This window comes from Saimiri boliviensis, chromosome 1 (genome assembly GCF_048565385.1).
Source record: "Saimiri boliviensis isolate mSaiBol1 chromosome 1, mSaiBol1.pri, whole genome shotgun sequence".
Classification (NCBI taxonomy): domain Eukaryota; kingdom Metazoa; phylum Chordata; class Mammalia; order Primates; family Cebidae; genus Saimiri; species Saimiri boliviensis.
In genome coordinates this window covers 76,414,484-76,441,555 of record NC_133449.1, presented here as the reverse complement: position 1 = coordinate 76,441,555, position 27,072 = coordinate 76,414,484, and the positions used below count along the sequence as shown (strand labels likewise).

Sequence of the window (27,072 nt, the reverse complement as noted above, 5' to 3'; positions counted from 1 at the left end):
CTCGGCTCACCGCAACCTCCGCCTCCTGGGGTCAGGCAATTCTCCTGCCTCAGCTTCCTGAGTAGCTGGGATTACAGGCACGTGCCACCATGCCCAGCTAATTTTTTTATTTTCAGTAGAGACGGGGTTTCACTATGTTGACCGGGATGGTCTCGATCTCTTGACCTTGTGATCCACCCGTCTTGGACTCCCAAAGTGCTGGGATTACAGGCTTGAGCCACTGCGCCCGGCAGGATATCTTTTTTTTTTTTTTTTTTTGGAGACAGTCTTGCTCTGTTGCCCAGGCTGGAGTGCAGTGGTATGATCTCAGCTTACTACAGTCTCCGCCTCCCCAGTTCAAGCAATTCGCCACCACACCTGGCTAGCTTTTTTTTATCTTTACTAGAGATGGGTTTTCACCCTGTTGACCAGGATGGTCTTGAACTGCTGACTTCAAGAGATCCACCTGCCTTGGCCTCCCAAATTGCTGGAATTACAGGTGTGAGCCACTGTGCCCAGCCAAGAACTTACAGAGAACTTTAATTTACCTTTGCATGACAAAAATTTCTTGAATACCACACAAAAAGCATGAACTATACAAATAAAAAAAAATCAACATTGAATTCAATCAAAATTTGAAATTTCTGCTCTTCAAAAGACACCGTTACAAAATTAAAAAGGAACCCACAGACAGAAAACACTTGCAAATCATAGAGTTAAGAAAATACTCCAGACTAGACTACAGAAAGCCCTTAGATCTCAATAAGAAAATAGCCCAGCCGGGCACGGTGGCTCACGCCTGTAATCCCAGCACTTTAGGAGGCCGAGGCAGGCAGATCACGAGGTCAAGAGATCAAGACCATCCTGACCAACATGGTGAAACTCCATCTCTACTAAAAATACAAAAATTCACTGGGCGGGGTGGTGTGCACCTGCAGTCCCAGCTACTCAGGAGGCTGAGGCAGGAGAACTGCTTGAACCTGGGAGGCGGAGGTTGCAGTGAGCAGAGATCGCGCAACTGCACTCCAGCCTGGCGCTTGGTGACGGAGCAAGACTCTGTCTCAAAAAAAGAAGAAAGAAGCCGGGCGCGGTGGCTCAAGTCTGTAATCCCAGCACTTTGGGAGGCCGAGGCGGGTGGATCACGAGGTCAAGAGATCGAGACCATCCAGGTCAACATGGTGAAACCCCGTCTCTACTAAAAATACAAAAAATTAGCTGAGCATGGTGGCACATGCCTGTAATCCCAGCTACTCAGGAGGCTGAGGCAGGAGAATTGCCTGAACCCAGGAGGCGGAGGTTGCGGTGAGCCGAGATCGCGCCATTGCACTCCAGCCTGGGTAACAAGAGCGAAACTCCGTCTCAAAAAAAAAAAAAAAAAAAAAAGAAGAAAGAAAGAAAGAAAAAAAATAGCCCATTAAAAACTGTGCAAATTTCTTAATAGATGCTTCACCAGAAACCATACTACCATGGCAAAGAACATGTAAGGATATGTGATGCAACGCAGAACAGCACTACTTCACATGGAAACGGAAATTAAAACCACGATGAGGTGCTACTGTATATGTATTACAACGGCCAAATTAAAAGCACCGTGTAGATCAAGTGTCAGCCAAGATGTGAAGCACACTTATACACAATATATTGGTGAGACTGATACAACCACTTTGGAATACAGCTGGATACTTAAACATACACCAAAACATCCATATGGCCCAGGGCAATTGCTCATACCTATCATCTCAGCACTTTGGGAGGCCAAAGTGGGCGGATCACCTGAGGTCAGGAGTTTGAGACCAGCCAGGCCAACATGGTGAAACTCCATTTCTATTACAAAAACAAAAATTAGGGAGGTGTGGTGGTACATGCCTGTAATCCCAGCTACTTGGGAGGCTGAGGCACAAGAATTGCTTGAACTCGAGAGCCGGAGGTTGCAATGAGCCAAGAGTGCCACACTGCACTCCAGCCTGGGCAACAGAGTGTGACTCTGTCTTAAAATAAGTAAGTAAATAAAATAAACCATATAATTCAGGGATCCCACTCAAATGAGTGACAACAAGCATATGTGGAGTGGTGCAGTGAAGGTGAAAGTAACTGGAGAGAGGGAGATCTTGATTACACAAAGTTAGTTTCATGGGAGCATGCACAAGGCAAAACTTATCGAACCGTACATTTTAAACCTAATAAATAAGGCAAATACAGGAAATTCTCAAAGGCCAGTATCAATTAAAGGAAACACGTTAAATAGCTTCAATACAATCAATGGGAGATCTTAAGCAGGAGTGACCCGATTAGTTCTGTTTCTGAAACTTTTGAGACTCTGTGGTGAAAAAATTGTAAAGGACACAGAGAAGTAGGTGTCAGTGAGCTCACTTAAGGTATTTCAGAAATTTCAGGGTATTTTGAGACTGAAATAAGGTGATTTGGTAAAATGCAGATATTTCACGAAAAGCAGTTGGGAATCCACTGCTTACTGATACTCAGCACATAGAAGCACAGGGCTTTCTAAACATTAGTTAACCCCCAAAGCCTCACAACACAAGCCAAAATATGAGGTCAAATAATGTACCCAGTATTATGGTGCCAATAAATGTACCACATGTGTCTCACCTCAAAGGAGAGCACTAAATAAGAATTTATGAGTGGATCAGCTTTGGTCTGCCAACCAAAGACACGAAACTGTACAACTCAGAAATTTTAGTGGCCCAGCTACTTATAAAACCCAACCTTGTAATTACGATCTTTCCACTTTGGACTAGCTGTTTCATAAATTAGCTTCTTCTCTAAATTGAGGAAGTGAAACAATGTGAGCAAGTTTTTTTTTTTTGACACAAGAGTTTTGCTCTTGTTATCCAGGGTGGAGTGCAATGGCGCAATCTTGGCCCACTGCAACCTCTGCCTCCTGGATCCAGAAGATTGTCCTGTCTCAACCTCCCGAATAGCTGGGATTATTGGCACCTGCCACCACACCCAGCTAATTTTTGTATTTTTAAAAGAGACAGGGTTTCATCATGGTGGTGAGGCTAGCCTTGAACTCCTGACCTCAGGTGATCTGCCCACTTTGGCCTCCCAAAGTACTGGCTGCGATTACAGGTGTGAGCCACCTTGCCCAGCCTAAATGCCATTTTTAAAAAAGGATGGGGGATTATCTGGATCATGACTCTGATAGAGAATCAAGACCACCTAGAGGACCTTTATGACTTCAGTGATGGCTAGTGATGGTGATACACCTGAACCCCAGCACTTTGGGAGGCCAAGGATGGAGCATCACTTGTGGTCAGGAATTCAAGACCAGCCTGGACGACATAATCAAACCGTATCTCTATCAAAAATTAGAAAAAATTAGCTGGATGTGGTGGCACATTCCTGTACTCCTAGCTATTTTCAGGGCTGAGGCATGGTAAATGCCTGAGCTCAGGAGTTTGAGGCTACAGTGTACTACGACTATGCCACTGTACTCCAGCATGGGTAGCACAGTGGTATCTTATATCAAAACAACTGAATAAATAAAAAAAGACCACTCTTTATTTGAAAATTCTTCCATTTCACATATTAATATTTCCCAGCTAGGTATGGTGGCAATTTGGGACACCAAAGTAGGAAGACTGTTTTAGGTCAGAAGTTTAAAACCCACTTGGGCTTCACAGTGAGACTCTGTCTCTTTTTTTTTTTGAGATGGAGTTTCGCTTGTTACCCAGGCTGGAGTGCAATGGCGCGATCTCGGCTCACCGCAACCTCCGCCTCCTGGGTTCAGGCAATTCTCCTGCCTCAGCCTCCTGAGTAGCTGGGATTACAGGCACGCGCCACCACTCCCAGCTAGTTGTTTTTTTTTTTTTTTTGTATTTTTAGTAGAGACGGGGTTTCACCATGTTGACCAGGATGGTCTCGATCTCTCGACCTAGTGATCCACCTGCCTCGGCCTCCCAAAGTGCTGGGATTACAGGCTTGAGCCACCGCGCCCCGCCCTGGAGACTCTGTCTCTTAAAAACATTATTTTATTTTTATTTATTTTTTTTTTTTTTGAGACAGAGTTTCGCTCTTGTTGCCCAGGCTGGAGTGCAATGGCGCGATCTCGGCTCACCGCAACCTCCGTCTCCTGGGCTCAGGCAATTCTCCTGCCTCAGCCTCCTAAGTAGCTGGGATTACAGGCACGTGCCACCATGCCCAGCTAGTTTTTTGTATTTTTAGTAGAGACGGGGTTTCACCATGTTGACCAGAATGGTCTCGATCTCTTGACCTCGTGATCCACCCGCCTCGGCCTCCCAAAGTGCTGGGATTACAGGCTTGAGCCACCGCGCCCGGCTTAAAAACATTATTTTAAATTAGCTGGGCATGATGGTGTAGACCTACAGTCCTAGCTACTCTCAAGGTTGAAGCAAGAGGGCCAGGCGTGATGGCTCCTCCCTATAATCCCAGCACTCTGGGAGGTTGAGGTGGGTGGATCACCTGAAGTCAGGAGTTCAAGAACAGCCTGGCCAACATGGCAAAATCCTGTCTTTACTAAAAAACAAATAAATAAAAATTTAAAAAATTAGCCAGGCATGGTGGTATGTGCCTGTAATCCCAGCTACTTGGGAGGCTGAGGCAGGAGCACTAGAACCCAGGAGGCAGAGGTTGTACTGAGCCAAGATTGTGCCACTGCTCTACAGCCTGGGTAACAGAAAGAGAATCCATCTCAAGAGAGAGAGAGAGAGAGAGAGAGAGAGAGAGAGAGAGAGAGAAAAGCCTGAAGCAAGAGGACTGCTGGAGCGCAGGAGTTCCAGGCGATGAACCATGATTACGCCACTGCACTCCCGCCTGGGCAACAGAGTAAAACCTGAATCTTTTAAAAACAAAGAAAAAAAGACACTCTGAGCCCTAATATCAATGAGCTTATAGTTTGGAGGATGGCGAAAAAGGTGACTAATATAGCCAAGTGTAATACGGGCTGCGAAGGACAAAACACGTATGACGCAAACAGGCACATATGGCCTAAAGCTAAATGAAAATCTAGAAGAATATAATAAATTTTAAATAACATAAATCTCATTTAAATGTTTTGTTATCTCTCCCTTTCTCTTGTTATAAAAATATCTTTTGGAAAATTAAATGTTCTTTTAAACATCCTTACTTGCTAATTATGTGTATTGTTTGCTCTTTAAAATTTTATTCTGTGACCCACTGGCACAGGATACACTAAGGTATAACATAACAAGAGACAAGTAACCCAGTCAAAAATCCTGAGATTTTCCTGACAGTAATTTAGACAAGCAGCCTAAACTGAAAATGCCATTACTCTAAAAGAACATGTAAAAATTAACATATGCTGTGGACAAGAACCTAAAAGCAGATAAAAGAAATTCTAAATCAGAAACAAATGCAAGAATCTCATTTTGGCATACTCTTGTGCAGTGAAAACTTTCCTTCCTTTAAAATACATCAGGCATTTCTTTCCATTTATGTGAATGAAACTTGGCTAAAGGGCCAGACTTAAGACTCTATCATTCTGTTCTTTTTTTTTTCCAGCACTAACTTGCTGTATCATTCTGTTGTTTTAGCTTGTGAAGCATTCATTAGATACACCTAATCCAATGCTGATCAAATTAGCATGTGTTTTGTCTTCCCAACTTTAACACTGTAAGGTACAGCACTTTGATGTACAGGTAACCTTAATGTTTATATTAAGGTTATATTATTATATAACCCTCTTAAATATTTTAAATATATTAAATAACCTTATATTAAATATTTTTAACCTTAATATTTAGTAGTACTTGGTACAAAGAACATGCATGATATGCACCCCAGGTAAACAAATATATACGCTGTGGTAGTTGTACAAAGGGCAGCTACAGCTAACAAGCAGAGAATACCTCTAAAAGACAGGACACTATGGATAAGGCAATGCAATATTTTAAATTAATATGTAATTTCTAATACCAAAGTTACTTAAAGATGAAGGAAAATTAATGTTCAGAAGATCTGATCTATTTTGTGAAATAAATCTTTAGGGTAAAGAAGGCTCCCAGTCAATATTAAAAAGGTAAACATGTGGACTAGGTGTGGTGGCTCATGCCTACAATCCCAATACTTTGGGCCAAGGTGGGAGGATTGCTCAAGCCCAGCAGCCAGTATCATGGGCAACGCAGCAAGACCCCATTCCTACAAAACATTGAAAAAAATTTTTTTTTTTTTTTAGTACGGTATGGTGGGGCATGCCTGTGTTCCCAGCTACTTGGGAGGCTGAAGTAGGAGGATTGCTTGACCCCAGCTATTTGATGGTGCCACTGTACTCCAGCCTGGGGAACAGTGTGAGACCGTCTCAACAAAAAAGAAAATAAGAAAACTTTTTTTGAGTCAGAGTTTCGCTCTTGTTACCCAGGCTGGAGTGCAATGGCGCGATCTCGGCTCACCACAACCTCCGCATCCTGGGTTCAGGCAATTCTCCTGCCTCAGCCTCCTGAGTAGCTGGGATTACAGGCACGCGCCATGCCCAGCTAATTTTTTGTATTTTTAGTAGAGACGGGGTTTCACCATGTTGATCAGGATGGTCTCGATCTCTTAACCTTGTGATCCACCCGCCTCGGCCTCCCAAAGTGCTGAGATTACAGGCTTGAGCCACCGCGCCAGGCTAGAAAACTTTTTTAAATTAATTTTTTTATGTTAACAAATCTAACCATGATATTGATAAACTGGTATAATCATATATTTCAAATCTGGAAAAGATTTTCCAGAACAATCAAATGTGATAAAAAAGAGAGATGCTGCAAAGGCGGAAGAACATTAAATTAAAAAATAAGAAGAAGAAAAAAAAGATGCAGATTTAAGAATAAAAGGAGGATTTAAAATCATACTACAGTAAAACAGCACAAAAATAAAAAACACCTTTTGTTGGTATGGCAGGTCATGGCCAGTAACACATGAATAAAACAACAGTAGTAAAGAAACACGGAATGATTACGTCAAAGATCCTTGAAGAGTATAGATGAAGTATGAAGGACCTAAATTGTGCTTATTAATTTCTCAGTCCAACACAGAACATGATCTAAAATAGTTTCAAACCAATAATAAAACATTTAAAGAAATGAGAACCTCTTTTAGGGTACACTATTTGCTCCTGTACTATCACTCTTAATGTACGATTTATGATGTATTAAAGAAACTGCCATTGATTATCCTTAAGATTCTTAAAAAAGGGCTGGCACGCACGGTGGCTCACGAGGTCAAGAGATCGAGACCATCTTGGTCAACAAGGTGAAACCCCGTCTCTACTAAAAATACAAAAAATTAGCTGGGCATGGTGGCACAGTCTGTAATCCCAGCTATTCAGGAGGCTGAGACAGGAGAATTGCCTGAACCTAGGAGGCGGAGGTTGCGGTGAGCCGAGATCGCGCCATTGCACTCCAGCCTGGGCAACAAGAGCGAAACTCCGTCTCAAAAAAAAAAAAAAAAAAAAAAAAAAGGATACTGGCATTAAAATGTAATCATATTCGACTCTAAATGTGCTCAAAATTTGTCAAGGTTTAAGTCAGATTAGCTGAGTAAATCCACATCACTATTCTACCATAATGATAAGAGAAAGCAGGTGAAGGACGCTACTTAAAGACCAATAAATAATCAAAGAAAGGAGACATATTTTAAATGAAAATGACACTAGAACTCTCATATGCTCTGTAATGAAGTCAAGGAAAAAATTTGTTTTTCAGAGACAAATGAAATAGAGTAGGTAAAAAGGCAGTGTATCATAACTGAAATTACCCGCATCAAAGAATCCCAAGAGACTAACCTAGACTCAGGTTTCTCAAAATATGACTATACTTCTCAAGGTAGCAGACAGAAAAGTTAAATTATTAATAAGAGGTATCACTAACACCTTCATTTTCTGATCATTTTCATTTAAGAAGCCAACCTCTAACAAGGCATTCCCAGAATCACAAAAGGTAAAAGAGCCTTGTGATTTTAGTATGTAGCTTTTCCCTTCCTGGGTTAACCTTACATGTTACAATACTTATTGCTTATCAGTTACTGTCTGGTGAACTTCAGACATATTCCACATTAATTATGAGGTTTTTTGTTTGTTTGTTTTTTTGGAGACATGGTCTCCTTTTGTTGCCCAGGCAAGAGTACAGTGGCACAATGATGGCTCACTGCAGCCTCAACCTCCTGGCTCAAGGGGTCCTCCTACTTCACCCCTCAGATAGCCCCCCATCCCCTGCCACCTACACAACACCTGGCTAATTTTTTTTTTTTTAAAAACAAACTTCCCACCTCAGCCTCACAAAGTCCTGGAATTACAGGCTTGAGCCACTGCCCGGCCCATATACATATATACATACATATATATATATTTTGGAAACAGGGTCTCACTCATGTCACCCAGACTGGAGTACAGCGGCAGGATCATGGCTCACTGTAGTCTTGACCTTCTAAGCTCAAGTAATCCTCCCATATAGCTGAGACCACAGGCATGTACCACCACCACACCTGGCTGGTTTTTTAATTTTTTTCCAGACCAGGTCTTGTTATGATGCCTAGTCTGGTCTTGAACTCCTTGGCTCAAGCGATCCACTCACCTCAACCTCCTGAAGTGTTGGGATTATAGGCATGAACCACGATGCCAGGCCCCCAGCCCATATTTTTTTATATATTTTTATTTTTTTTATAAAGACGGGGTTTCAGGCTGGGCGCGGTGGCTCAAGCCTGTAACCCCAGCACTTTGGGAGGCCGAGGTGGGTGGATCACGAGGTCAAGAGATCGAGACCATCCTGGTCAACATGGTGAAACCCTGTCTCTAAAAATACAAAACATTAGCTGGGCATGGTGGCGCGTGCCTATAATCCCAGCTACTCAGGAGGTTGAGGCAGGAGAATTGCCTGAACCCAGGAGGCGGAGGTTGCGGCGAGCCGAGATCACGCCATTGCACTCCAGCCTGAGTAACAAGAGCAAAACTCCGTCTCAAAAAAAAAAAAAAAAAAAAAGAAAAAAAAAAAGACGGGGTTTCACTATGTTGGTCAGGCTGGTCTTGAACTCCCGACCTTAGGTGACCCGCCCGCCTTGGCCTCCAAAATGTTTGGATTACAGGCATGAGCCACCGTGCCAGGCCCCCAGCCCATATTTTTAACCAGAATATTTATTGTCAGAGTTTTCAATAGTTTGTCTACTTTTTCTCCCAGAAGATTAACTTACAATGGCCTTCCTATACCCACCAATACAAACAGAACCTGCTTTGCCTCATGATAAAAGCAATAAGCTTCATTAGAGCAAAATATACTGAAGATTTATTATATGCCTCCTCAGTCAACTATAATAAAAATGCCAGGAATTGCCAGGAGTAACAAAATTTTGAATTTATAATTCTTTATTATATTTTCCTACCTTCACACTGGTTCCTTGGAAGAATCTTCCACCTTGTTTTTATCACATTTTCCAAAATTTGTAGTCCATAATACTGAAAATTGGAGAATAGAAGCATGTGAATATATTGCTATATAGGACTGGCAACTCTCAGGATTCACAAATGGACAGACATTCACACATTTACATCTAAAGTTTCAAAAACATTATGCTACCAAGTTTATTTACATATATTAAACAAGTATCTATTCACCCATATACTGAGTTTTCATGCATTTTCCTCATTTTATTGTTTACTATTCTATATAACGTCCTGCTGTTTATACATGCTCACACCAGGAAGAAGAACCAAATAAAAAGCCCTTTAGCAGCCAAATGGGCTTATCTGTTGAAAGAAAAGTAGCAGCCAGATACGAATTCACAGCATAAATGACTACTCATAGGCTCACGTACTTTAACACGAACAGGCTCCTAAGAATTTAGCAGCTTGGATGCTATCAAGCTTCCTACCATCCTCTAGGAGTTGTAAGCTTTTGGCCAAATATTATTGTCACAGAAACTTTCTATAGAAAGTGTTTATAAGCATCACTGGTGTGTTACTTAAGGAGCAGCAAGACAACCCATGGGTTTATTTATATTTTAACCCCACCCTTTATAATTGCTATTTCTACTAATTTAAAGATAAACTTTTGTGCACAGTCAAAATAATACACAAATGCATGTTGCAATCTGTTATCTACCTTTCAGGTATTTCTTCCTAAATACTGACAGTTATAACTAAAAGTATAAAAAGTTAAAAAATAGAGATACCACTTTCAAGCCATTTTGCCCCTCCTGCTGATTACTCACTCTAAATAGTCAACAATATTTATAATAATTTATAAAGGTCCAGGAATTACTACTTGAATTATTACTATGACCAATTAGTGTGGATAGGCAGGAGGAAGAAAAGGGGCACAACCGTCGTGGTACATTTCAACTGAATTAGGGAAGAATTAGCTATAATACCTGAAAGGTAAACTCATTCATACATAGACATATAACCTCAGATTGCAAGTTTTGGCTGAGAATAAGAGTTCATCTTTAAAATGGTTAGTCATTACACAATAAAATAGGAGCATTAGTATTTCAACCAAAGGGATCATGTGAATGCTCATTTTATCGAAAGCACAATATAGACTGTCCCAAACTACATTGTGCTCAAACAGTGAATGTTTTTGCTGTTTTCTTTCATTTTAACATTTCACACTTTTCAGGAAAATTTTGCCACTGCAACTAAAATACTACATTTGCAGAACATTCCTTAAAATCTTTCAAAATAAAAACAAGCCCAAAGCAAAATTCTCTAATTACAAATTTGATGCTATTAAAACGTTTCATAATCAGCAGTAAATAGTGATGCTTTCTAACCTGCTCATTTTTAAAAACACAGCTCTCTATTATGTCTAGGTCTGAGAAATACATAAATAAGCAAAAAAGAGAATTTTCCAAATGCCTAAAATTCTTAGCTTTTAAAAACATACTACCCTAAACGTTTTAACTTTGTAGGCATGAAATCAGATTGTCAAGACTCAGTAAGTCCAAGCAATGCACTGCTTACAATGTATCCTCTTGCCAAAAATCAATTTAAAAGTCTTTAAAACACTAAGAAACAAAATTCACCATATAGTTAGAAAAAGAAATCTTAAAGATAACTTCAATCTCAAACTTTTTGTCTACATTTTTAATGGAAAGACATTGTTCTTTATTGCTATATTTACTTCTTCCTTACTATTTCATATTTTGTTACCTAAAATTACTATTTAGTAATATGTAGCTATTTCCTACAACTGTATAAAGGTAGCATAGGCCTGATGAAGAAATTCATATTTCATCTTTCTGCCAAGGGGGTTGAAGCAGGGAGCCCAATCAAAGCTTTGCCCATGTTAGGTCAGTGGAATACATCTGTTACCATAATATCCTAAAACCCAACCTCTCCCAGACATAAAGACTTTGCCTCTGAAACTGAAATAAAGATAACTTATATTCTTTAAAAAAAAAAAAAAAAGGCGGGAGTCAGGCACCGTGGCCCTCAACTATAATCCCAACACTCTGGGGAGGCCAATATGGAGGACCAAGAGTTCAAGATCAGCCTGAGCAACATAGGGAGGCACCCTCTATTAAAAAATTAGTAGGCTGGGTGCGGTGGCTCACGCCTGCAATCCCAGCACTTTGGGAGGCCGAGGCGGGTGGATCACGAGGTCAAGAGATTGAGACCATCCTGGTCAACATGGTGAAACCCCGTCTCTACTAAAAATACAAAAAATTAGCTGGGCATGGTGGTGCGTGCCCGTAATCCCAGCTACTCAGGAGGCTGAGGCAGGAGAATTGCCTGAACCCAGGAGGTGGAGGTTGCAGTGAGCCGAGATTGCACCATTGCACTCCAGCCTGGGTAACAAGAGCAAAACTCCGTCTCAAAAAAAAAAATAAAAAATAAAAAAATAAAAAAAATTAGTAGATTAGCAGGCATGGTGGTATGCACCTGTAGCCCTCACTACTTGGAAGGTTGAGGCAGAATGTCACTTGGAGAGTTTGAGGTTACAGTCAGCTTTGATGATACCACTGCACTCCAGTGTGGGCAACAAACTGAGGTTATATCTCTTCAAAGAATTTTTAAGTATTTTTGCTGGAAAATCTGAAGTGACAGTCAAATCTCAAAGCCAATGACAAATCATTATAATCCAAACATTTTGAATTACAGTTTTGCTTTACATCTCGGAACTTGAGAAATCCACTGCTGAGTTATGAAGATGAGGGACAGATAACAGCAAAGACTAAATGAAAAAATAAATGCATGAAATGATCCCTATGGTAGAAATTTCTACTGAGCCCTTAGAAATACTTATTTTATGCATTGAATTCCCCTTTCCCCTCCCACCGCCCATGAAACAAAACAATTGATGAACAGAATTCAGTTAAAGGGAATCAAAAGGGTAGACCTTGTGGAGGCCTGCCGTCAAAGCCTAGCTGTGTCAGTTGCACAGGAAGACACCCCTTTTCTTCCTATTACAAGCAATCAACATAATGGAACATTATGATTAATATCAGGTAGTGTTAACATCTTTAAAGAAAAAAAAATGATTGCATAAAAGCCAAATGTCATAGTGCATAAATTTAGCACCAAATCATTTGTAATTTATGTAAATTGAAGAATTCTTTACCTGTTGCTTTCTTTCTGTTCCTCTAATCATCTCATTTTTCACAAGACAAATTTGAGTTTTTAAAAATACTGTTGATAAATCAACTTAAACATTAGTAATGTCTGTCAGTATAAAAAGCAAAATTTACCAGGCAAGCAAACAGGCAAACACTGTTATGTTACTTAAGGTTAGCACTTTGAGGAAGTTCTGGACTGTATTTTTGACCTAAAATTTACAAGATGTCAAAACTAATATTTTTAAACTGTTAATTAACATAGTCTGGTTTCAGAAACAGACGTGAATATGGCTATTTTCTGTTTTAACACAATGTGTATCAAGTGGAAACCTTTCGTGTATTAAACAGAATGCCATAGTATTTTATTACTTTAAGGCAGTTTAAGGAGAAGTGTGAATCATCAAGCCTAAAACAGATAAAACACATTTTGATCAACCCTTCTGTTCAAACTTAAAAAAGGACCCGAATTATAACATTTTCCATTGTAAATAAAAACTGAGAGCTATCCCATTAAAAGCCCAATGCCATGGAGTAGGGTTTTAAGCTGTCCATACAACTTGGTGTTAAGAGGTGCCTAGCCTGTATTATATTGATTACTTGCCCAAAATAATTCCTTAATGTTATGTTTCATCTCTGAATAACATTCAGAATTCATGCTACTAAGACCTGTATACATATTCTAAAAAGAAAAAAACAAGAACAGACAACCAAAAAAGCCACCTTGCATACTAGTCCCATTATAAACTAAATTCATAATTCTTAGGACTATTTGCAAGAATTAATAATATGCTTAAGACTAAATTTAGAAACAAGTTAACAATATAAATGATTTGAGATAACAAATGCTAATACTAAAAATGAGATACCTTCCTCAAAGTTTATGACTGGAAGAAAAGAAATAACAGATTTTTAAACCAGCACTTGCTTACTTTCGTATTCATATTCTGAGAAAATTCCAAAATTGTGTCGACTCTTGTCCAAGCATCAGGATGCTCCTTTAAATGTGTCAGTACTTCTTGAGCCATTCTTTGCTAAAATATTACAAAAAAAAAAAAAAAAAAAATTAAGCTAATGTGTTCTTTTGAATCATTAAAATAAAAACTATTGAACAAGGCACAAATCACAAATCCTAATTGGACAGATTCTATTATCAATGTTCAGAAATATTTTTAAAATTAGACCTTACAGAAATAGAAATAAAGTCATGTAAACATGACTCCTAATCTTTTTTTTTTTTTTTTTGGAGACAGAATCTTGCCCCATCACGCAGGCTGGACTGCAGTGATGCGATCTTGGCTCACTGCAACCTCCACCACCCGGGTTCAAGTGATTTTCCCGCCTCAGTCTCCGGAGTAGCTGGGATTACAGGCATGCACCACCACGCCCGGCTAATATTTGTATTTTTAGTAGAGATGGGGTCGCACCATATTGGCCAGGCGGTTCTCCAACTCTTCTGACCTCAAGTGATTCACCTGCCTTGGCCTCCCAAAGTGCTAGTATTACAGGTGTGAGCCACCACAACCAGCCAACTCCTAATCTTTAAAGGTGCAAATATTTCACTTCTTTGAAATACAGCAACGTCTTTGGGGAGTAAATCTGGTTTACTTTTTAGTCTCAAAACGCAACTGGATCTCAACCCATCTTCTCTGTAGCAAATGAGTTCTCAGCATTGAAATCAACCAAAAACCACCTAAGAATCCTTATCTAGGCCAGTAGCAGTAGTTCATGCCTGTAATCCCAACACTTTGGGAGTCTGAGGAAGGAGGCTCACTTGAGGCCAGAAGTTCAAAACCAGACAGCCAGCCTGGGTGACAGGCAATGTAGTGAGATCGTAACTCTACTAAAAAATAAAAATTAAAAGAAAAAAGCTGTGCTCCCTTTGGTAGCACATACACTAAAATTGGAACTATACAGAGAAGATTAGCATGGCCCCTGCGCAAGTATGACACGCAAATTCGAGAAGCATTCCATAAAAAAAAAAAAAAAAAAAAAAAAAAAAATGCTGCACACTGTGGCTTGCACCTGTAGTCCTAGCTACTCAGAAGGCTGAGATGGGAGGATCACTTAAGCCCAGGAGATTAAGGCTGCAGCGAGCTATGATGGAAAATGTGCCACTGCGCTTCAGCCTGGGCAACTGAGCAGAGACCCTGTTTCTGGAAAAACAAGAAATTACATCTACTTAGATAAGTTACATAATGTAATGTAGCAGGGCACTCTGCTTTACAAGTTACCAATATCTCTCTAACTACAAAAATATATTTCATGGAAAGACTGCTGAAAACTAGGTCTAAGACAAACCACAAATCCCAAATACTTACATACCCTTTAAGCTCTTTAAAAAGCTCTTAAAATTTATTGTAACCATTCTTTCTCCATTCTGAAATTTCACTAATTTGATGTATGAAATCCTTGTTTTGGAAAGTATTTCCTTTTATGTTTTCATATTTTTAACATGCAAACCCAGAAATATTAAGCTATGTACTCATCTCGTGTTTTTGTCAGTTTTTCTTTTAACATAAAAAAAAATTTATGGAAACCACCTTTGTGCCTTTCACTATTGCCATTTCCTTCCTGTGCTCTTTTTTGAGTCGAGTCTCGCTCTGTCGTTCATGCTAGAGTGCAATGCCGTGATCTTGGCTCACTGCACCCTCCACCTCCATGGTTCAAACAATTCTCCAGCCTCAGCCTCCTGAATAGCTGGAATTACATGTGCCCACCACCATATCCAGCTAATTTTGTATTTTTAGTAGAGACGGGGTTTCACCACGTTGGCCAGGCTGGTCTCGAAATCCAGACCTGCCTCAGCCTCCCAATGTTCTGGGATTACACCTCTGTTCCTTTTTTAAAAGGCAATTTCTTTCATGAACTTGGTGTCTTTTCCTATCCATATTTTCATACCATGTGTGTAAATTTCATGAACAGGGTTGTACGGCTACCAAATTTTATGTTAATAGTATACTTGAGATGGTTTTCACTCTTGATGACCAGGCTGGAGTGCAATGGCGCAATCTTGGCTCACTGCAACCTCCACCTCACAGGTTCAAGCGATTCTCCTGTCTCAGCCTCCCGAGTAGCTGAGATTACAGGTGTCGGTCACCATACCCAACTAAATTTTTTTGCATTTTTAGTAGAGATAGGGTTTTACCATGTTTGCCAGGCTGGTCTTAACCTCCTGACCTCAGGTGATCCGCCCGCCGCGGCCTCGTAAAGTGAGCTACCATGCCTGGCCGTGTTAATAGTATACTTAAGAATCTTTTGCCGGGCGTGGTGGCTCATGCCTGTAATCCAAGCACTTTGGAGGCCAAGGTGGGCGGATCACCTGAGGTCGGGAGTTCAAGACCAGCCCGACCAACATGGTGAAACTCCACTTTAAAAAAGAAGAATATTTTAGGCCAGGCACGGTGGCTCACACCTGTAATCCCAGCACTTCGGCAGGCAGAGGCGGGCGGATCATGAGGTCAGGAGTTTGAGACTAGCCTGACCAACATGGACAAACCCCGTCTCTACTAAAAATATAAAATTAGCTGGGCAAGGTGGCACAAGCCTGTAATCTCAACTACTAGGGAGGCTGAGGCAAGAGAACGCATGAACCCGGGAGGCGAAGGTTGCAATGAGCCAAGATCATGCCATTGCACTCCAGCCTGAGCAACGAGAGCAAAACTCCATTTCCAAAAAAAAAATTTTTCACACAACATTAACAGATTTTTACCAACAGTTTCAATTCTACTGACAAGAAGCAATGGCTTAATCTTTTTCACTTTTATTTCTTTAAAGGTTGTTTTATACCCCAATCAGATTCTTCCTATTTCTTTTCTACTAAAAGTTGTAAGCAAAAAGTTTGGGCGAGGTGTGGTGGCTCAAGTCTGTAAACCCAGGAGTTCAAGACTAGCGTGGCAACAAAGAAAAATGTTTAATAATGAGCCAGGTGTGGTGGGATTTATAGTCCCAGCTACTCAAGAGGCTGAAGTAGGAAGACTGAGCCGGGGAGGTCAAGCCTGCAGTGAGCTGTGATCATGCCTTTGTGTTCCAGCCTGTATGACAGAGCAAGAAAAAGGTTTGATGACTTTAAAATCTGTCAATTACCTTTCTCTTATACTATACTTTATCATCGGTTTAACTCTATGGTTATAAACAAGAAAGCATCAAAAAGAGGGCAGGAAGCACTCTTATAATCATCTCTGACAAAGATATCTTATACTCTAGCTTGGCTTTTATTCTAGTCTTTTAAAAAATCCTATGTTTGGCTGAATGTGGAGGCTCACACCTGTTAATCCCAGTACTTTGGGAGGCCGAGGCAGAAGGATCACAAGGTCAGGAGTTCAAGACCAGCCTGGCCAACAGAGTGAAACTCCGTCTCTCATAAAAATGCAAACAATTAGCTGGCATGGTGACGCGTGCCTATAATCCCAGACACTTGGGAGGCTGAGACGGAACTGTTCAGGAAGTTGCAATGAGCTGAGATCAGGCCACTGCACTCCAGCCTGGGCGATGAGTGAGACTCTGTCTCATTAAAAAAAAAAAATTGAATACTTATTATCCTGGCTTTGATGCTTTATTTCAACCACAATCTTTTCCTCAGGTAGCAAATACAATACCATATTAATGACTATTCCATACATCAATCAGCAAAACACACTGTTACACACGCAATAATATGGTTTTTCTCTACCCAGAAATCCACCAGAACCACTGTGGTTGCCTGAAATGATCAGATATAAGATACCTGCCTCCATTTTGAGTCTGTGATTAGAAGAGTTAATGTGTATACTTGAAAATACAACTACACACATTTTTATTTGATCTCATTAAAGGACTGATGGGTATAATGCGTCATGAGAAATGATACAAGGCAGAAAGAATAATGATGTGAGTTATCTAGGGCCAAAGCACATTTTAGCAATGTTCTGATCTTCTCCCTGAGAATATCTAACTAGATAACCATACCTAACTAGAGGAAAAGTTGTAACAAAGATCCTCACATAGTAAAAGTTACTTGGTCAAGTTGCCATTTTGACAGATGCTTTGAAGGGATAAGCTTTCTACACAGAATCAAATACTTCCCACACTATCACCACTCATTTCAATCTCTACATCAATCATGTTCTTTCCTGTGGCAATTTTACTTTCTGATGTTACTTCTAGTATTTGCATCCTAATGTATTCTAATCCTATCATTCTTACATAATGTTCTTTATAAACTTAAAATCCCAGGAGGGGCTTAAAAAAAAAAAAAAGACACAAAAGCAAACTAAAGGGAGAGAAAACCCAGCATCTCCCTTGTGCTACTAACTGAATGGTGAAAGCATTTTAGTTGCTAAGCAATAAAGAGTTCAAGATCCTAACAGAACACAATATTGGCGAAAACATCCAACTCTTCCCCTATGTTTTTTCTAGCTGTCTACTTGGCTAAAAATAGAAAAATGCTATAACAGAAGGTAGTCCTAATGTCACAGTGCTAAATATCCTACTATACTACTAACCATGTATGCAAAAGTTCTGTCTACAGTTTGAAAGCCACTCTTCTAAATAATTTCCTCCCCTCCCCCAAGTTACACATTCCTTTTAAAAAAAGGGCTACCTACAGCTGATTTTTTCCCAGTTGACTTTAAAAGTTTAATTAGTATAATAAATTTTACTTGCCATTATTACTGCATATTTTATGAGTAGCAAAAAATATTTTTTTCAATTTCAAGCGAGTGTGTATCACATATGCTAAATCATTTTAATTATACTGCTAAATGTACCCTTTAAACAGAGTGCCTTCTACCTATTAAGCACTGTAATAGGTGCTTTACAAACCTCATTACTAACCCTCCAGTCTCCTGTAGGGCAGGTCACATTTGCACATGGGACTTAACAAATGACTCGAGAGAACTTCCAGGAATCATATTAAGACATCTAACATTAAAAACATGTTTTCCACTACAGCTCTCTGCTACTACTACTTTTCCTTTGAAATAAGACCCTCAAGGAGCTGGTAAACAAAAAGTAGACTGAACTAAAAGTTTAAAGACATAGTATTTTTAGAGAACAAAACAACTCATTAACCAGCTTTAAGCCCTAAATCTGTGTCTTCATTTATCATACAAGTTTCCTAGGTATTTTCATGCAACTGATTTGAGACAAAATCCTTTTACTTTGGGAAAGTTAACCTATTGTCATTATAAACAAAAAAGAAAAATTAGAGACTTTTCTTAATCTGCTTTTTATTAACAAGTCAACTTTAAAACAAACCATTAAAAAATTAAAAAAAAAAAGAAAAAAACCCTAAATTTCTGAATACTGTGAAACATTAAAAGCAGTATTACTATAACATATTCTCAATTACAAAAATTACCATTAATTCTGTTATAAGCCTTGAAGAACACTAGTCTACGTTGGTTTATTTATTAGATCCTTTAGATGTTGTGAACTACCTTAGTGCCAAGATTAAACAGTATTAGTAGGTGAATATATGCGGAAAAAATTAAATGCCCTTTTCCCAATGGCTACAGACCTGTGTTTCTAATAATATATTCAAAGTTGAACCCAACCTTAATTTCACAGTTTATTCCAAAAGCAGCTGCTTTCTATGCATCCCTGCTAGAAGAAATGAAGCTTAAAGCTTCATGTTGAATGCATAGCATGAGGAACAACTAAATGACAGGGTAATACTGATGGACAATTTTTCAAGAATGCTTTTGGAGATAACACACTGATTAAAAGCCCCTAGAGGGGCCAGGCTCCATGGCTCACGCCTGTAATCCCAGCACTTTGGGAGGCTGAAATGGGTGGATCACAAGGTCAGGAGTTCAAGACCAGCCTGGCCAAGATGGTGACACCCCATCTCTTTATTTAGAAAAAAAAAAAAAAAAAAAAAAAAAAAAAAAAAGGCCGGGCGCGGTGGCTCAAGCCTGTAATCCCAGCACTTTGGGAGGCTGAAATGGGTGGATCACAAGGTCAGGAGTTCAAGACCAGCCTGGCCAAGATGGTGACACCCCATCTCTTTATTTAGAAAAAAAAAAAAAAAAAAAAGGCCGGGCGCGGTGGCTCAAGCCTGTAATCCCAGCACTTTGGGAGGCTGAAATGGGTGGATCACAAGGTCAGGAGTTCAAGACCAGCCTGGCCAAGATGGTGACACCCCATCTCTTTATTTAGAAAAAAAAAAAAAAAAAAAAAAAGGCCGGGCACGGTGGCTCAAGCCTGTAATCCCAGCACTTTGGGAGGCCGAGGCGGGTGGATCACAAGGTCGAGAGATCGAGACCATCCTGGTCAACATGGTGAAACCCCGTCTCTACTAAAAATACAAAAAATTAGCTGGGCATGGTGGCACGTGCCTGTAATCCCAGCTACTCAGGAGGCTGAGGCAGGAGAATTGCCTGAACCCAGGAGACAGAGGTTGCGGTGAGCCAAGATCGCGCCATTGCACTCCAGCCTGGGTAACAAGAGCGAAACTCCACCTCAAAAAAAAAAAAAAAAAAAAGCCGGGCGCGGTGGCTCAAGCCTGTAATCCCAGCACTTTGGGAGGCTGAGGCGGGTGGATCACGAGTTCAGAAGATCGAGACCATCCTGGTCAACATGGTGAAACCCCGTCTCTACTAAAAATACAAAAAATTAGCTGGGCATGGTGGCGCGTGCCTGTAATCCCAGCTACTCAGGAGGCTGAGGCAGGAGAACTGCCTGAACCCAGGAGGCGGAGGTTGCGGTGAGCTGAGATCGCGCCATTGCACTCCAGCCTGGGTAACAAGAGTGAAACTCCGTCTCAAAAAAAAAAAAAAAAGCCTCTAGGAATAGAAATCTGGACTAACAAGCCTATAGAATCCCTACAGAGTAATTTTTTTCTACTTTTAGAGCTTCCATGGCCCTTTTCAATGATACAGTGAAAGTAGTATCATTGGATTTCACAAGGGAACTGAAACATTTATACATGATGCTTTTTGGACTGTCTATAAAGGACAATACTACATCCACGTTTGGTTTTCAAAAGTGTAATGGCACTCAAGGTTTCTCAATTATGCAATATAAATATCTTGACATCTAAGTAACCTCATTATCTACTAGCTGAACATTTATCTAACCAGAAATCTACTGTTCTGGCAACAAAACTACCTTAAAAGATTCCTGGCTGGGCGTGGTGGCTCACACCTGTAATCCCAGCACTTTGGGAGGTGGAGGCATGTGGATCCCTAGGTCAGGAGATGGAGACCATCCTGGCCAACATGATGAAATCCAGTCTCTACTAAAATACAAAAAATGAGCAAAGCAGGGCAGGGCATAGTGGTGCACGCCTGTAGTACCAGCTACTCAGGAGGCTGAGGCAAGGGATTGCTTGAACCTGGGAGGCAAAGGTTGCAGTGAGCCGAGATCAGACCACTGCACTCCAGCCTGGCAACCAAGCAAGACTCCATCTCCAAAAAAAAAAAAAAAAAAGAAAAAAAAAAATTCTGACCCAACTGAAGAACTTTTTACTCATTCGATAACCTGTTTGGGCCAGGCGCAGTGGTTCATCCCTGTAATCCCAGCACTTTGGGAGGATGAGGTGGGTGATCACCTGAAGTCAGCAGTTCAAGACCAGCCTGGCCAACATGGTAAAACCCCGTCTCTACTAAAACCACAAAAATTAGCCAGGCATGGTGGTGCGCACCTGTAATCCCAGCTATTAGGGACACTGTAGCAAGAGAATCGCTTGAATGCAAAGGTTTTAGGGACCCAAGACAGCGCCACTGCCTGGGCCACAGGGCAAGACTCTGTCTCAAAAAAAAAAAATTTGGTCCTATGGGTAAAAAAAAGTCAAGGTTGTTTTCTTGTAACACATACAATTTAAATTTAAAATTTCATACACATTTGTTTCACCTTTTAATTGGGTTCAAAAAGGCCAAAAGCCTTAAACTGATCAAAACATGGTTTATGTTTAATTCTCTACATTAACAGTACTACTTAGAAAGTGAGCAGAATTCAACATAAAAATACTTGGTATTCCTGGTTTTTTTAAACAAACACATCTGTGAAATATTTCTGTAAATGTTTCCAAAGTAAAAGAATCATGTAGCTCCAACATATTAAGTATATATAAAAATACAGAGAACCTTTAATACCTACAAAGTATTTATTAGTAACACTCAGCTCTTAAGGACAAAACAAGCCTAATATTTCAAAACCCACTCTAACCATGTCAAACATTATGCTATTTCTTTCTACAAACCAATTATCATTATGGTTAATATATAATTCCAAATTAATGCAAACTGTGAAATATCTTTTTTTAAAATTGTAATTTAAAATTTTATTCTAAATCCAACAACTCTGTTACACTGTCATAATGTTACAAAGATTTGGTTGGCTACTTTACCTGGGCTCCTTCTCCATGGTATAAGCAATTCACCACATTATCTAATAAGTTGATATCCAGTTTTTGGCTGAAATCGAGCAGCTGACGAGCTGCATGGTCTGCTAACATTGTCATAATTGCTGGCATAGATTACTGAAAAAGAAAAAAAAAAATTGAAGCTGTCTATGAAGTTTTGGTATTATCAAAAACTTTCTACAAGTTATTTTACTTCAATCATGTTATTCCAAATATTTTAATGAATACTTTAGAGACTTTAATTATTACAAAAAAACGATAGTAAAATCAAGTAACAAAAGCTGAAATTACTGAACTACTTGATAATTACATAAGTTATCATAGTCCATTCAACTTTTTCAGAGTTTATACACCAGATTTTCCTATTCTACTAATATGTATAAAGCATGATAACCTATTATTTAAATTCATCCACTATTAGGATTATATGGTCCTAAAAAGTGATACAGTTCAATATCTTGATGTCAAAACTTTTTCAGCAAGTAGGATTATTAAGTTCCAGTGAATGTGATTTTCTTTGCAAGCAGGGTCTTCTGAGTAACTTAGTAAAAGCTCACTTCACATTATAGTAACTTTAAAGATATGCTATAAAGATAGAATGGGCTGGGCAAGGTGGCTCACACCTATAATACCTGCACTTTGGGAGGCCGAGGCAGGCTGCTCACCTGAGGTCAAGAGTTCAAGACCAGCCTGGCCAATATGGCGAAAACCCATCTCTACTAAAAATACAAAAATTAGCCAAGCATGGAGGTAGGCGCCTGTAATCCCTGCCTCAATCCTGCCACCACTCTCCAGCCTGGGTGGTAGAATTAGACTCCATCTCAAAAACCAACAAACAAAGAAAATAGACAGATGTTAAAAGTTAAATTCGGATATACAATAATTCCTATTGTATACAGCAATAGGAATTATATATATATATCATATATCTTATATAAGAATTATATATCTTATATATCTTGGTATAAATTCCCTTAACCTTTACAGAAATAACTTAGTTTCTACACTCAAAACATTCAAATTGTTTCAACCCTCAATGAATTGGGGGATTGTAATTACATTTACAAACATATTTACTATAGGACCTAGGAAAAAAACTTTATGGCAATATGCCAAACAAGATTTTTTAAATTCCAGGTATTCATTAGCAAGGTAAAAGCTCTAAAAGCGTGCCCATTTCCAAATAAAAAAGAATTCTAACAGAACAACGAGCTACTTCACCCAAATACGTATCACTTAAAACCTACTAGTTCATATGCAATGTTATCCATTTAAGAGGATTCTACTCTAAGATGTTAGCACACATCCACTTTTTTGTTGCCCAGAATTATTGTAAAAAGTATTTTTCCTCTGCTTTTCTTCAAAGCCAATGTCACTCAAACCTGACTGGTTAAGTCAGTAGCCCTTAACCTTTTTTGGGGTCAAAGATGCCTGAGACTCTGAGGAACCAACAGTTCTAACCCAGTTTTTAAAAACTCACTATTTTGTATATACAATTACAAAGGATTCAGGACATCCTGAAAGCCATTCACGGCACCCCTGGTTTAGTGTATTTAGAACTAACAAGGTCAGATCTCCACTTCTTCTCATTTTAGGAACTTCCGTGGACCAGAAAATGAGTGGCTAATTTCTTTACATTATACTTGGACATACTAGCCTGGCAGGGGGGAAAAAAGCGTCAATTCCAGGGTATTTTATAACAGCTTTAAAATGTCCATAGCAATAATTGCGGCGATTTCAATGCAAAGGTTTTACTTAAAGATAATGTCTGTTACAAAAGATTAGAACTCCAAAAGATGAGTCACTTATGATTGATAATAATGTAAAAATGATGTGAAACTCAAGAAATTAGGAGTTCAAGAACTGGTCCATTATTGACAAAACTGATGAGACTTCAAAATGTTTTGTAGTAGGCATTAAACAAACGTTTTTAAACAGTGGAATACTTGTTACCAGACAAAAAGCCGAGATCTAAATACCGAGAGGAAATACATATTCCACAAATAAATGTGTAAACCTTCCTCCACCTTCAAGTACCATAAAATTTAAAAGATCAGAACAATCTTAATATTTGAGGCTTGAAAGCAATGTCCACAAAGCAATATCTATGTATTGAAAGTTTTCAAATACTTTGGTAAGAAAAAATGAACAAACTTTTCACCTATTTACTACTACCATAGTTTAATGCCAAAGCAAAACAAAACAAAAGATTAAAATGACTCTCTTCAAAGTTTCGCTTTCAAATACACTGTCCTTACAGAGTTCTACGAATTAGATTGGTATGAAAAACAAGATTTAGAATAGAAGGGTTTAAATAGAATAATTTGCCATCCTTAGAACTAGCGGCTGTCTTCGAAATAACCTACCTATTCTTGAACTGTACGTAGTACAGAAATGGCGGCTTTGTGGTCAATGCCAAGCACATTTAGTCCCCCAAATCAAAACGCTTCCAAAACATTCTTTCCACTAACAGCAGCGTCCCACACTTAAGATATACAAGCAAATAACCATAGTGGGAGAGGTGTAACCATAAACGCTCTTTTCTCGTCGGGCTCTTCAATCCTAAAATCCACTCACTGGATAGCATACACTAGGGATTATCCAGCTTATGGATGCTGTAACTCTACAAGTGACCCCCCCAATGCCAGTTCCTATCCAAAAACCAGAAAATTATAACCGTTGCTTTATCTAACTTCACACTAGGAAGAAAAAAAAAAGTCGCAACAAAGCGAAAGACTTCTCCTTAGGTTTGTGGGCAATCGCCTGCTTCATTCAGGAGAAACACACCTCACTAGGGCCCGCCCTCCCCTTGCTTCCTACCCGAACCGATTTGCAGCCCTTCTAACTATAGCACACGGGAGCACGCAGTCACCCCGCCCATACTCGGGAGGAGGCATGTAGACCAGGCGCCTTAAGTTCACCGCCCCTTTCTCTGAGCAGCATGGCCTCGGCGTGATCAGAGGAGGTCCGGGCTGACCCAGTACAGAATGCCTCCTCTACTACACCACTTCCTCCCACCCACCCTAAACTCAGACATCGGAATGAAGGAGAATCAGGGCATCCTACACTGTAAGAGAGCAGCAGTAAATGGTTTAACCAACTTATCACACTGAAACCCCTGAAAAGAAACTCTAAGACGGAATCCCATGTGCAGGTCCCTGAAAAATTCATCTTTCCTACTTCACATGCCACTCCGCAAAAACCCGGAGAGCTTTCGAGTTTCCTTGCTGGAGGAACAGGGAGTCGGCAGCCCCTCCCTCCCCCATCCCAAGCTTTCCACCGAGGGGGCCACGTGATGCAGGCGGACGTTTCAATGCTGCTGCACTAAATATTTCTGGAAACTTCCACTCCTAATAATTTACAGAGATGTTCCTGAAATCACCCCAACTTCTCCCCAACCCGTGGGGCTGAGGAAGCCCTTCCATTTCGAGAGGCGCCCCGCTTCACTATCACGCTCCTCGCCTTCCTCCACCGCCACCCGCACACGCGAATGACCCAGCAAGCGCTCCCCTCCCGCGGCCGCCTCCCCGCCTCCATCCCCCAGCGGCAAAAGCGGCTCCATTCAATCGCAGGCTCCGCCGTGGGCCCGGCGCGCCCCCGGCCCGCCCGCCGCCTCCCGGGCTTGCTTCCCGCGGCCGCCGCCGCCGCCGCCGCGCCCCACGCCGGCCTCCTCCCGCCCGTCCGCGACGCCGCCCGACCCTCGGCCCCGAAGACACAGTCGACTTACCCAGAGATTTAACCAACTGCTCCTTCCTTCCTTGTTGGGGGATTAGGGCGAGGGAAGGTGGGGAGGGGGGAGAGGGGACGAATCAAGGTGGGTTTCACAGTTTTCCCACCTTAAAAAAGGAAATTTTAAAAACGGAGAGGAAAAGGGCAAAAAAAAGCTCAATAATATTTACTATTTCAGGGACGCTTCCCCCCAACACACACACCCACCCGCCCCCCAAAAAACAAGGGGAATTAATCTGGGGAATAAATGCTCCCGCCCGGCTAGGAGTGAGGGAAGGGGGAGGGAACGGGGTCAAGTCCTAAAGATTCAGCCCCAGGGGGACCCTCCAGCCACAGGCAGCAGCAGAAGTGGCAGGAGTAGGGGGTGTAGAGTCCACACGGCCGGGGGGACGCTCTGCTGCCAGCTGCAGTCCGACTCCCCCCTACCAAAACACGGCTCCCTCTCTCACGCGGCTCCGGCGCTGGGCCCCCCCACAGGCTCGCCTAAACTTTCCCCCCTTCTCTTGCTCCTCAGCGACTGGTGGTTCCCCCCTCCCCCTCTGGGTGGTTGCACGGACTGCAGCAGCAAAGACTGGAACAGGCACGGCCGCCGGGGCTGTAGCTACTGTTGCTCTTGCTGATGCTGTAGCTCCCGCTGCTCCTGCCGCGGCCGCTGCAGCCGCTTCTCCCCCTCCTCCTAGTGCCTCAAACTCGGAACCGGTTGAAACCGGTTCAGACTGGGAGATTCCATCTCGGTTGAGTTTTCAGCCCATGGCGCCGCGGAGCGTTTGGAACCTGGGCCTCCGCCCCCAGCCCGCCCTGCTATTGGTCAGTTCCAGCCACAGCCGCGCCATGAGCCTATCTCTCGTTGGTCCGAGAACCAGTCAATCCCACCTCAAGGCTCCACACGAGCCCGCCGCTTCGGCCCCCGCCTCTTTTCAGCAGCGATTTGCCCGCAGAATGGGGGAGGGGAAGTGGGACGGGTCTAAAAGCAAGAGGAGAGGGGTGGAGGAGGAGGAGATGGGACGAAGAGCCTGGCTGAATAGAAAAGAGAGTGAAGGAAATCTGCGTGGAGGATTGGTTAAAACGAGCTGTCAATCAAGCACAGCCCGCCTTCGACTTCCCTTCCCCCCTCCAGACCTCCCCCTCCCAGTGCCTAGTTCGCAGGCCCGGCCTTTCCCGCCGGCTCATTGGCTGGGCGCCTTCGGTGACGGAGAGGGTGGGGCGCAGCTCGTGAGCGTGTGGTGGCGCGAGTTTGATCGCTGCGCGCGGCAGCGTTTGCTCGGCTTCTCCCGGACTCGGCTGGTCCACCCCCCACCGGATCCCGCCAACCTGCGAGGCCTGAGCCGGCGGGAATCAGGATCCGCCCCTCAGATGGGGGCAGCGTTCGGAAAAGGGAGGAGACTCTCCGTTGTTTTGAACTCTAGGAGGGGTGGAGAAAGGAGCGAAAAGAACACTTCCGAGGCCAACTGTAGGCCCCAGACCTCTCAACCATTTTAGAGGCCTGGGTTTGGGGC

General features: G+C 41.4%; 1 protein-coding gene and 1 non-coding gene across 2 annotated transcripts in view; one reads left to right on the top strand and one right to left on the bottom strand.

Annotated features, from left to right (window-relative positions):
* The window catches only part of XPO1 (exportin 1), a 64,810-nt gene extending 38,457 nt beyond the window's left edge, over positions 1 to 26,353 (bottom strand). Inside the window, exons 1-4 of the mRNA XM_039476308.2 lie at positions 25,575 to 26,353; positions 21,833 to 21,964; positions 13,434 to 13,535; positions 9,331 to 9,403 (exon numbers count right to left, since the gene is read on the bottom strand). Coding sequence (XP_039332242.1) covers positions 9,331 to 9,403; positions 13,434 to 13,535; positions 21,833 to 21,958 — 301 coding nt within the window. The 5' untranslated portion in view covers positions 21,959 to 21,964; positions 25,575 to 26,353. The remainder of the gene's footprint in view (positions 1 to 9,330; positions 9,404 to 13,433; positions 13,536 to 21,832; positions 21,965 to 25,574) is intronic.
* Positions 14,375 to 14,481, top strand: LOC120362028 (U6 spliceosomal RNA). The gene has a single exon (XR_005578031.1). It is a non-coding gene; the product is annotated as a U6 spliceosomal RNA (small nuclear RNA).
* Positions 26,354 to 27,072: the final 719 nt, after the last annotated feature.